The 11,488-nt window shown below is 38.4% G+C and overlaps 1 protein-coding gene across 1 annotated transcript; it reads left to right on the top strand.

Annotated features, from left to right (window-relative positions):
• Positions 1 to 436: 436 nt before the first annotated feature.
• On the top strand, positions 437 to 2,542 carry LOC138808944 (olfactory receptor 4Q3-like). Its single transcript, XM_069995617.1, has 2 exons — positions 437 to 504; positions 1,573 to 2,542. Exons 1-2 carry the CDS (start codon positions 437 to 439, stop codon positions 2,540 to 2,542), a joined length of 1,038 nt encoding a protein of 345 aa, XP_069851718.1.
• Positions 2,543 to 11,488: the final 8,946 nt, after the last annotated feature.

Genomic DNA, 11,488 nt, shown 5'->3' with positions numbered 1-11,488 from the left:
CTTTTCAATCTTCTTATAACCTGTTCTTTGTGAGACTCTCCCACAAAGTATTATATTTTTAAAATATAATACTTGAGATTAAATCTAAAAGTTTAATGTGCGTTTATTCTTGTCAGTTAAGCATTAAAAAAACAGAAAGAACATTAGAATGCCATATCAGTGTGGAAATTTACCATCCTTGGTATGTCCAAAGAAAGTTGAATAATATAGCACAGTATGCCAGCACAAATGAGAGCAAATGGTTTACTATCCTATATTTTGGTTTTATTTTCTAAATAATTCTAGAAGTAAAATGCTCCCTTCCATTAATTGTGAAACTGTAGAATTAGAGGCACCCGTGAGCCTAGTAGAAAATGAGGATAGTCACACACTTGGTGAGAGTTGCATCCAAAATCTCTCTCACACCAGCTACATTTAAAACAATATTAGAGGTAGGATGGGGTCAAGGAAAAAGGGTGGGAAAATGAAGAGGAGAATGAGAGGAACCACAGTCAAGAATCCAATGTATGTCCTACAAATTAAGAAGAGTGCAGGAAAGGGTGAATAGTGGAGGAAAGGGTGAGAATGTTGAAAGGGATGACATTTATCAAGATACATTGTATTCATAAGCTGCTTTATTAAATGGCAACTTTTTGTGCAACTACTTAAAATAATAAAATAAATAAATAAGACTAAAATAAAAAATATATGGGAGAAATGTTTCTTGGCATTAATGAATCTCCATTTTAAAATTCAGGTATTTTTCTGCAAAATCTAGTATGAATGACTTTCTTAAATTTCTCTGAATAACATGAGAAAACTAGTTATAACATGGAATATGAAACTAGGAAAATTGTTTTATTCACTTTGCCTAGAGTTAGTGCTAGATATAATATTGTTTATTCTAGACCTAGAGGCATCTACTAACTCTTACAATTCTTCCATGGGAGAATTGTTTTATTTGTATATAAAATTTTTCCATACATGCAATATTGGGTTTGAAGTTGTGAGTGTATAGTAGAACAGAAAACAAAAGATATGGTGCTATATATTTTCTTATGTTTATTTATGGTTGTTGAAAGGTGCAGAAACAGCATCATTCTGACTATCTTTTGTGCAAAAATAGTTTATGGTGGGCTTTTATATCTTCCTCAATGATTCAGATCATTGCTTTTGATCTCTTTGCTTAGTGAATTAATGTCTTCTGGCCATTGTTTTTCTCATCCTGAAATAAAAACTTCCCTAAACTCTAAAGGTAAATATTTTGCCTTGTCTGTACAAAATCCTAAATCTATATGACCTGAGATAAATGTAGTAATAAAGACAAAGCACATGAGCTTCTTTTTAGGTGACTTATATTTCCTAATATTAACATTTCTAATAACTACAAACCTTTTCTGAATTACAACTCTTGGGTTGAAATGAATTAGCTCTCCCTTCAATTCTTTGGTTCTCCATTTGATTTATGTTATTGAACTTCTGCTATACAGTAAACATTGTGGTGTGATTGCAAAAATGAGTAAGACATTTATTCATTTCTCACCATATTTTCCTTTTGTCTAACATATATTTTGCTCAAATTTTTTCTTTTAGGTCTTTTGGTATTCTTGGAACAGTGAATAAAGAAAATGACTCTAAAGTAACAGAATTTGTACTTATGGGCCTATCATCCTCATGGGAAACACAGTTATTTCTCTTCCTAATATTTTTGCTATTTTATGTTGCTATTGTCCTGGGAAATCTCATGATAGTGGTAACAGTGCAAACCAATGCTCAACTGCTCCAGTCTCCTATGTACTATTTCTTAAATAACCTCTCCTTCATTGACCTGTGCCTCAGCTGTGTCACTGTGCCTAAGATGTTAGGGGATTTCTTACAGCAGGACAAGACCATATCTTTATCAGGATGCCTGGCCCAGATCTACTTCCTCCACTTTCTGGGAGCTAGTGAGATGTTTCTTCTGACAGTCATGGCCTATGACAGGTATGTGGCCATATGTAATCCTTTGCACTACCTGACAGTAATGAACCACCAGCTATGTGTTAAATTGGTGTTTGCCTGCTGGTGTGGAGGTTTCCTCCACTCCATCACACAGGTAATACTGGTTATTCAGCTGCCATTCTGTGGCCCCAATGCTCTGGACAATTTCTACTGTGATGTTCCACAGGTCATCAAACTGGCCTGCACAGATACTTATGTGGTAGAAGTGCTGATGGTCTCCAATAGTGGTCTGCTGTCTCTCATCTGTTTCTTGGTCCTGCTATTCTCCTATGCTGTCATATTGATCACTTTGAGATCTCACCTCCGCGAAGCCCAGGGCAAAGTACTCTCTACCTGTGCTTCCCACCTAACAGTGGTCAGCCTGATCTTTGTACCATGTGTTTTCATCTATCTGAGGCCATTCTGCAGCTTCTCTGTGGATAAGATATTCTCTGTGTTTTACACAGTGATCACACCTATGTTGAACCCTCTCATCTATACACTCAGAAATTCTGATATGAAGACAGCTATGAAGAAGCTAAAAGTGAAGCATCTGGCATCCTGTTGCCTTATTAAAAGATGAACAGGAAGCCAGGCGCTGGTGGATCACACCTGTAATCATAATTGCTCAGGAAGCTGAGATATGAGGATCACGGTTCAAAGCCAGCTTGGGCAGAAAAGTCCTTGAGACTCTTATCTCCAATAAACTCCTCAGAAAAACAAGGAAGAGGTGTTGTGGCTCAAATGGTAGAGTGCTAGCCTTGAGCACAAAGAGCCTCAGGGACAGCACCCAGGCCCTGAGTTCAAGTCATATGATAGGCAAAAAAAAGATGACCAGGAAAAAGTGGTAAAGAAGTCATACTCATTCTTAGAACGCTCTTATGCTGTATATTTGTGCTAACCATTTCGAAGATGTAGATATGAAAATCAAGGCAGAATAAAATTATATTGTTTTACATTTATGTGTGTGTGCTGGTACTAGGGCTTGAACTCAGGGCATGGGCACTTTCTCTGAGATTTTTCACTCAAGGCCAGCACTATGACTTTTTGATATTTAATTGGAGATGAAAGTGTCAGACTTTCCTGCCTGGGTTGTCTTTGAGTTGTGATCTTCAGTTATCTTAAGTATCTAAGTGTACAGGTATGGGCCACCACTGGACCAGCTGATGTATTACTTTTAATAATAATTGGGATATAGGAATTTTCTTTGATGCTACATATTGGGCAGGGAACTCAGGAACATTGACAACTGATCGGAATTAGTTGAATAAGAAAGTCAGAGGATACTTTTCAAGATCAACTCTCCTATCCTTTGTCTACAACCAATCCATTTATTCTGTTAGTTTAGTATTTCACTGTGTTAAAATGAAATCACACATTACAATTCATATCATGTCCTGCTCTTCCAGTGTCTAAGATTCCTAAGATTCCTAAGCTTCTTTGGGAGCAGTGTGGATTCCATTTGTTCTTTCTCTTATAACACCTGTAAGCAGCACTGAATTCCCTATATATTAGTATTCATCTAGGAACCATGTTACATACTGTACCAACTTATAGAAACCAGTCAGTTGAGTGACCATGTTTTCTTAACAAAGTTTATGTATGAGAAAAGAAGTCAGGAAATTATATGTGATAGGAACTACTAGCATTCTATAGTAGAAGCTTTTCTAGGAAGGATCATTTATTTTATTTTGATATTTATTTTCCTTTTGTATTATATTATTTCTTTGATGATAGTATGGTTTCAACTCAGGGCCTCACACATTCTAGACAGATGTTCTTACTATGGAGCCACACTCCAGCCATAATTTTGGTGCCAAAGTGTGTGCCTGAGCACAATCCATCTAGAGTAGGCTTCCTGTCTAACTAGAATGACAAGTACAAGCGCTAGAACAGGAGTCTTTCTCAAACTTTTCTGTTTGGGCTGGCCTTGAAAGACCAATTCTTCTAGTTTCAGCTTCCACAGCAGCTAGGAATACAGTTGAGGCCAACGGCATCTTGCTCAAATAGAACTTAAGTAAGCCAGGCCCAAAGAAACATAGGTCCCATGGTTTCCCTTATTTGTAATGCCTAGTATATGTATGAGTCAAGTGGAAAAGGTCAGATAATGTGATGTCAGGAAAATGAACCCTTAGATGTGTATTTTAATGTTTTTTCTTTCATGCATGTGTTTCTAACTCATTTATAAGATTATCTCTTTGTTGCTTTGTATGTCCCTCCCCCACAGTATAACCCCTGCTTTCACTATATTTGATGTCAGTATAACTTGTGGAGGAGATGGGGAAAAACCAGTTGTTTAAGGATACAGGTGGACCTGTTGCAACAATGAGAAGTACAAGTTGTCATGTCCAAAACGAGCTTTACAACGTTGATGCGGGGGGGGGGGGGAAGAAGGGGGGAAGGAGAAGGATTGGGATTGGGGGGGAGGGGGGAGGCTGGGAAGGGATGTGAAAGGTAAACAAAGGAGGAGGCTGCAATGCTTGGTAAGAAATGTACGCATTATCCTGCCCATGTAATTGTAACTCCTCTGTACAGTATGTTCACAAATAAAATAAAACTAAATTTTACAAAAAAGGAAAGGTAAGTTTATAAGAATAAAAGGCTAAGCTGATAGATCCTTATATATCACCCTGCATCAGAATCAACTCCAAATGGAACAAAGACCTTGGAGTCAAAGCAGACACTCTGAAAACATTACAAGAAGGAATAGGAGAAACCCTACGTCTCCTTGGCACAAGCCAAAATTTTCTTAATAGAGACCCAGAAACACAACAAATCAAAGAAAGGTTGGATAAATGGGATTGCATGAAGTTGCAGAGCTTCTGCATGGCCAATAACATAGCTAGCAAGATCAATAGAAAGCCTACGGATTGGGAGAAGATCTTCACTAGCCATACAACAGACAAGGGTCTCATATCTAAAATATACTTGGAACTCAAAAAATTAAATCCCCCAATAACAAATCCTCAAAGAAGCAACTGCCCAATAAATAAGTGGGCTAAAGAGTTAAAGAGAAACCTCTCTGAAGAGGAAAGAAAGATGGCCACTAGACACATGAAGAAATGCTCAACCTCCTTAGCCATAAAAGAAATGCAAATCAAAACAACACTGAGATACCACCTCACCCCAGTTAGAATGGCAAAAATCAAAAAGGAGGCAACAATGCTTAATAAGAAATGTACTCATTACCTTGCTCATGTGATTGTAACCCCTCTGAACAGTATTTTCACAATAAAAACTTATTTGAAAAAAAAGAAAAATAAAGAAACAAAAAAGGAAAAAGGCCAAGCTGAAATTTAAAGCATTCTCCTTGTCCTTGGAGGGCTCCTACTTATCACCACTGTGACAAAAATCTGCTTTGAGGAGTAAGCATTATTACAGTGTCATTTGAATTCATTTTCCAGCAATTATTTTAGAGCTGTGAAGTGCTTGTCCATTACATATTCAAAAATATCAGCAATAAAGACAATGAATAATTTTAAATAATTAAACTATATTTTCCCCCTCAGAAAAAAGTATCTCAGTAATATGGACAAATTGCTTAATATGTACTGTATGTGTTTAGGAGCTTCAGAGTTAGGAGATTGTTAAAAAAAAAAGGTTCACTTGACATTAATATTTAAGGTTTCCTGCAAAATGTTTATGAGTATTAGTATTTAGTTAATTGGCAGTAATTTGTTCACATAAGAGCTCTTTATAATGGACCAAAAGATGGATTTTTTTCTGTTGGACTTTGTGTTTAAGAAGCTATATGTATCAGAGGCATCTTAAGAGATTAGAAGGAAGATGGTGGAGGAGAAACTGGGGGCTAAACAAGCTCTCACATAGAAATAAGTTTTAGTGTTCCAGTGAAAAGTCCTAGGCAATAGAGTCACACAAAGTGTGCCATCATAATACAGAGAGTTTGACTAGAGGGGAAAAATCCAGGCAGCTTGGTTAAGGAGACAGATTATAGGTCTTGCCAGTGTCTGTGGTGGGGGCGGTGGTGGCAGCTGCTGCAGCAGTTGCTATCCAACAGAGAAGAGCCCAAGACAAAGGTGCCAGATGCAATGTGTTGCCAGATTCTATTCACCACCAGCAAGAACTGACGAGGAGTGGGAATCTTCACTGTTCTGACCACAGATTGTCACAGACCATTGGACAGCCCGGAAACCAAGGATTGGCATGAGTACCGTGAGACATCCTCACTAACTTTCACAAAACAGCAGTGGAAAGGTAGCCCCTCCACCACCACTGGAGAAAAATTCCATCTTTGATACTGACAAAGGCCTGGTCAGAGCAGCCAGCACTCAACTTAGGCCTTTGGAGAAGACATAGGAGCCATTCAAAAGGTCACAGGAACCTGACCTGCCCCAGATCCACCCTGGGAAAAGTTGCCCTTCCCAGGTAGAGAAACCTCTATCCCCAGAGAAGTGACTTTCTTCATTTGGTAAAAAGAGCCAGAGGCCGCCCCTCCCACTATGTCCTATTCTGTAGACCCAGGAGGGGTAAAAGAAAAACAACTGAAGTTCAACAAACATAGATCCTGAGAATGGCTCCAGGCTGGGCTCTGTGAGTGTCTCAAGAGCTAGTACCTCTGAGAAAAGCTACTTATTGCCTCAACCCTACCCAGAACCTAGCACCATCACATTAACTTCAAGCTAGAGGAAACAACTATCTTCCTCATTTGTAATACTCAAAGCAGATCTCCCTCCCACTGAACTAGCCTGGAAGGGAGGGTGACAAAGTTCTGGGTAAGGCAGAGCTTCTTTCTCCCTACTCAAACAAAGTGACTTAAGAAACCAATCAAGCCACATGAAAACCAAACACACAAGCAAACCAGCGACTCCACCAAGAGACTGGTTATAGACACAGGGAAGACACAAGATTCACCTCCTCTTCCCCCCCCCCCCCCCACACACACAAAATTGAAGAACTATTTTTTTTTACATATTCTTTATTTTTCTAATAGTGTTACTTTTCTTTTTGTCATCATTTCTACTTGAAGTATGTGGTTTTTTTATTTTTTAACTCTTTTTACTCTTTTACGTTTTGGTCTTTTTTGGGTTATTTTAATGTGACTTAATTGCTGTTCTGCTCTTCCCCAGATATATACTCATCTTTGATTATTAGACCTTACCCTGAATTGTGTGCATATCTAATTCAGAAATTGATTACTCAACCTATGAACTCTCAGCCTTAACTCTTTTAACAGTAGTATTATTTCTTTATATTTATATAATATTTAAGTGGCTCATTTTTAAACTTTTAAACTTTTTAACTTTTTCCTTTTTTCTTTACTCTCTCATCCTTTCCTTCTATCCTCCTCTAAGTATTATTTCTTTATACTTACACATTTTTAAGTGTTCCAATTTTTAATTTTCTTTTATTTCTTTATCTCTGTCCTCCTTTCCTTGTATCTGTTTCCTCTCTTTGAATTTAGGTCTTGGTTAAATTCCTTCTCTCCTTTTCCATCCTCACATTCCTTTAATCTTATCTTCTCCCCACAATTCTCCTGAAACCTATTAAGTTCTGGTCTACTGACTCTTTCTTTGACATTCTCAATCCATTAATCCATAGTTGTTTGTTGTTGAACTAGGTTATAACTGCTGAACTCGATTGTATCTGTACTGCATCAAACAATCATACAACTACAGGATTTTGGTTGATACTTGCCTTAAAACAGTGTTCTAGCACAAAATTGGTGTTACTTTCATACCAAATGGGAAGAGCAAGCCAGAGAAACACAAGAAAAATGGCAAAAACAGGAATCTCAACTCCCACTCATGATAATCAGGCAACATAGCAGTTTATGACTAATCCAGAGGAGTGTTCCCAAAATGCTCTACAAACACTACCGGTAAATGCCGGAGCCAGTTGGCAACAAAAGGGAATCCTGAATTAGGGGACGAGGATGTGGAAAAATAAAGACATAAGACAAAGGATGGGGGCTCACACAGAGAGTCCGGGACGAAGGAGCCAGACGCAGCAGGCAAGCGGATTCTACACAACACCAGCAAGAACCTACAAGGAGCGGACATCTTCATCCTGCAGTTTGCAGACCAGAGACGACCCAGGATCCAAGACTCGGCGTGAGTACAAGCCCGACGTCCTCACTCCTTCTCAGGGAGCAGAGGAGGGAAGGCCATCCCTCCCCCCCCAGCACCGGTGATCTCCATCTTGGATACCGACAAAGCTCGGAGGAGCTGCCAGCTCAAACGCAGGCCTTGGAATAAAACAAGTCATTTAGCAGGTCACAAGAACTTAACGGCGAAGTGACCTGCCAGACTCGGCTCAATCCAGGGAAAAGTCACCCAGCTCAGGCACCAGCCATTGGAGTGGCTTTCCTCACTGGGTAACCAGAGCCAGAGGCTGCCCCTCCCGCTAGCAGCCTCAACAATCAATTGAAAAACAGAAACCCTGAGAATGGCTCCAGGCTGGGCTCTGTGAGTTTTTTTCACAAAATAGCCCCAGGGAAAAGCTACTGATTGTTGAAAGGCCTAAACTCTATCCAGAACCTAGCCTCACCACTGCATCCCCCTCTTTTGGAATTCTCAAAGCAGATCATCCTCCCATTAAACTAATCTGGGAGGGGGATCTCAAAATCTTGGGTAAAGCAGAGCATTTTTCTGCCTGTTCGAACAAACTGACTTAAGAAACCAATCAAGCCACAGAACCTCAAGCTGACCAGAGACTCCAACAAGAGGCTGAAAATCAAAAAAAAAAAATCAAAGAACTTTTTTTTTCTTCTTTCTTCCTCTTCTTTTCTTTTTTTTTTCTTTTCTTTTTCTTGGTACCTTATATATATGTGTGTATATATATATATATATATATATATATATATATATATATATATATATATATATATAAATTTTTTTCCTTTTCTAAAAATTTTATTAATCTTTAATTTTTGCCTTTTTTGAAAAAATAATTGTTTTCCAGTAACTTTTTTTCCTCTTATAATTTTTATTTTAGGAATACGTGAATGTGCGGTTTCCTTTCTTTTCTTGTCTTCTTTCTCTTTCTCTTTCTTTCTTAACAATCTTTTTGTTTTTTGTCTAGCTCTACTGAACTTCTGATCTTTTTTTCTCCCTTTATTATCCTGTTCACCTATTCCTATCTCTTGATCTTCTTTATATGACTTAACTCTTGTCCTGCACATCCTCAGATAAACCCGTAGTTAACTAGTAGATCCATTCCCCCATTGTGTACACACTTAATCCACAAATTTATTACTCAATTCAAAACCTCTGAGACTTAAATTCCTTAATAGCAGTACTACCTCTTTATACCTATATAATATTTTAAGCATTTTTTTAAGCTTTTCACTTCTCCTCTATGTCCCTTCCATTTTCTTAATATACTCACATTCCTCTCTAAGTAGATGGTTTTTTAATCTCCATAATAATATTAATTTTTACGTTTCTATTTTTTTCTGGTCTCTTTTCATTTCCCTTTCCCTTTCTTCTTTTTCTCTCTCTCTCTACTTGCATCCTACCCAACCTATTTCCTGCATTGGGATTAGGACATAGTTAACTCTCCCTGTGCCACCCCACAACAATCTATTCCTATTTTTACCCACATCTCTCCCTAACCCTAATAATTTCTGGTCTTCCAAATTCTTCTCTGCGGTTCGAAGCCCATTAAAACATATAGTTGTTTGTTGCTGAATAGATGTATCTGTTGAACTAGATTGTATCTGTAGATTATTGACTGTACCAAAGCAAACTTTGATTAATGGTTGCCTTAAGATAGTGTTCTAGCACAAAACTGGTGCTATTTTCCTCTCAAATGGGCAGAGTAAGCCAGAAAAACACAAGAAAAATGGCAAATCCAGATATCTCAATTCCCAATCTTGATAATCAGGGGTCAGAACAGATAATGAATAATCCAGAGGAGAGTTCCCAAATAGCTCTACAAACACTGGTGGCAAACATGATAAATGAGAAGTTTGACAACTTACAAAGGACTCTGTATGAGCGTGAAAGGGAGAGAGAGGAGGCATCCCAAAAGGTTATACAGGAATATCATAAGCGTGAGGAAGCTACTCAAAAACTGATATAGGATTTGCGTGAACAACTTGAGAATACGCAAAGAGAAAGGGAGGAATGGCATGAGCAGGCTGAGAACACTCAAAGAGAACTGCAGGAATCACATGAACGAGAGTAAAGACAACTACAGGAATCCCACAAACGGGAGGAAGTTAATCAAAGAGTAATTCAGGAATTGAGAGACCAGGTAGAGAATACAAAAAGATCACTAAAGGCATTTATGGAATCCATTAACAAAGAGCTGAAGGAAGTCAGGGAGACCACAAAGGGAGTGCTGAATGGAACCCAACAGAAGGAATGGGAGTCCAAAGAAACCATAACCAATCAACTAAGTGATTTGAAAACAAACATTGAACACCAAATTAAGGAAGTAAAGAAATTCATACAAGACCTAAAACAGAGCTTCAATAAAGAACTTGAAGCCATCAAAGCTGACCAATTAGAAGGAAAAGAGATAAAAAACAAAGTAGAGAGTCTTGACAGCAGGTTAGACCATGCAGAAGATCGAATCTCAGGGATTGAAGACAGCCTAGATATTATAGAGAAAGAACATACAACCATCCAAGACAAGTCCAAGAAACATGATAGATCTATCCAACACCTGGAAGACACCATCAGAAGGCCTAATCTAAGGATAATGGGTGTAGAGGAGCACCTAGAAACAGAAGTTAATGGTCTAGGAAATTTGTTTAACAGGATCCTAGCAGAGAACTTCCCAAACATACAAAAAGATAGGCCTATTCAGATACAAGAAGCATTTAGAACCCCAAACAGACCAGACCAGAATAGGACATCCCACTGTCACATTATAATCCACACAGGATCAACACAGACCAAGGAAAAAATCCTTAAAGCTGTCAAGGAGAAAAGGGTAATCACCTATAAAGGGAAACCAATTAGAATCACCTCAGATTTCTCAGCAGAGACAACCAAAGCAAGAAGAGCCTGGAATGATGTATGCCATGCCCTAAAAACAAACAACAATCAACCAAGAATACTGTACCCAGCTAAACTCTCCTTCATAACTGAAGGCCAAATAAAAACCTTCCATAGCAAAGAAAAATTGAAACAATACATCTCCCCAAGCCAGCCCTACAAAAGATTCTTAAAGATCTCCTACACATAGAAAACCAACAAGACCGCAAAAAAGGCCAAGAAACTGCACCCAAACTGAGAATCCAAGAACCATAGGAAGAACCCTGTTTTTGCATCCCCCAAGAAGGTGGATAATATGGCAGGAACTCCCAAATACCTCTCAGTCCTATCTCTTAACGTTAACGGACTGAACTCTCCAATTAAGCGACATAGACTGTCTAGTTGGATTAAAAAACAAGACCCTTCTATCTGCTGCCTGCAGGAGTCACATCTTGCCCGTAAAAACAAACACATTTTCAATGTTAAAGGCTGGAACAAAATCTACCAAGCAAACGGCCCCCATAAACAGGCAGGAGTTGCAATCCTAATATCAGATAAAATAGACTTCAAATTGAAATTCATGA

This window comes from Dipodomys merriami, unplaced genomic scaffold (assembly GCF_024711535.1).
Source record: "Dipodomys merriami isolate MVZ:Mamm:240054 unplaced genomic scaffold, mDipMer1.0.p SCAF_1, whole genome shotgun sequence".
NCBI classification, from domain to species: Eukaryota; Metazoa; Chordata; class Mammalia; order Rodentia; family Heteromyidae; genus Dipodomys; species Dipodomys merriami.
Note: the sequence above shows the minus strand (reverse complement) of the source record. Positions and strands in the feature narration are given on the sequence as shown.

Coding starts and splice junctions, on each gene's coding strand:
- LOC138808944 (XM_069995617.1), top strand. CDS start 437: ATGGGGTCAAGGAAAAAGGGTGGGAAAATGAAGAGGAGAATGAGAGGA. Junction 505..1,572: donor ACCACAGTCAAGAATCCAAT/GTATGTCCTACA, acceptor TTTTTCTTTTAG/GTCTTTTGGTATTCTTGGAA.